The sequence below is a fragment of the Numida meleagris genome, unplaced genomic scaffold (genome assembly GCF_002078875.1).
Source record: "Numida meleagris isolate 19003 breed g44 Domestic line unplaced genomic scaffold, NumMel1.0 unplaced_Scaffold528, whole genome shotgun sequence".
Lineage (NCBI taxonomy): Eukaryota > Metazoa > Chordata > Aves > Galliformes > Numididae > Numida > Numida meleagris.
This window is the reverse complement of record NW_018364744.1, coordinates 25,356-26,180: the sequence shown is the minus strand read 5'-3', so window position 1 is coordinate 26,180 and position 825 is coordinate 25,356. Positions and strand designations below refer to the sequence as shown.

At 64.6% G+C, this 825-nt stretch overlaps 1 protein-coding gene across 1 annotated transcript in view; it reads right to left on the bottom strand.

The window, feature by feature from the left end:
* The window catches only part of LOC110391821 (CXXC-type zinc finger protein 1-like), a gene marked incomplete in the record, with an annotated part of 8,159 nt that extends 7,725 nt beyond the window's left edge, over positions 1-434 (bottom strand). The window contains 2 exon segments of the mRNA XM_021383769.1: positions 1-74; positions 163-434. Coding sequence (XP_021239444.1) covers positions 1-74; positions 163-429 — 341 coding nt within the window.
* Between the last annotated feature and the right edge of the window lie 391 nt (positions 435-825).

Sequence of the window (825 nt, the reverse complement as noted above, 5' to 3'; positions counted from 1 at the left end):
TTCCGGCACACGCAGTACACCGGGGCGTTCTCCTCCCCCCCCGCCCCCACCTCCGCGTCCGAGAACTCGCTGTCCTGTGGGGGGCGGCAATGGGGTCGGGGGGGTGAGGTTGTTGTGGGGTGCGGGGGATTTTAGGTGTCGTGGGAACGCGGCCGCTCTCACCATCGCCGCCCGCTTCCCACTCCCGGACCCTTCCGCTCTCGGCCGGAAGCGAGGATGGAGAGGACTTCCGCTTCCGGTGAAAGAGCACGCCGGAAGTGGGGGGGAGGGAGAAAGAGAGAGCAAGAAGCGGCTTCCGCTTCCGAGAGAGGAAGTGGAGGTGTGGGGGGGGGAGGGCAAGATGGCGGCGGCGCATGCGCAGTGTGTGTGGGGAAATGGCGGCGGCCGTTGGGGGCGGCCGGGTTGGGGGACGAGGGGACACGGGGACATGAGGATGTGGGGACATTGGGATATGGGGACATGAGGACACTGGGATATGGGGATATGGGGACGTGGGGACATTGGGATATGGGGACATGGGGATGTGGGGGCACTGGGACATTGTGATGTGGGGACATGGGGACACTGGGATATGGGGACATGGGGATGTGGGGACATTGGGACATCGGGACATTGGGACATGGGGACATTGGGATATGAGGACATGGGGACACGGGGACATGGGGACACTGGGATATGGGGACATGAGGACGTGGGCAGATCACTGGGGAATAGGGGCCATGAAGCTGTGGGGTTATGAAGCTGTGGGGCTGGGGGTCTTGGGGCCGTGGGGCCAGGCGGCGCCGCGCTGTGACACAGAAGAGCCAAGGGACACTGAGACAGCAC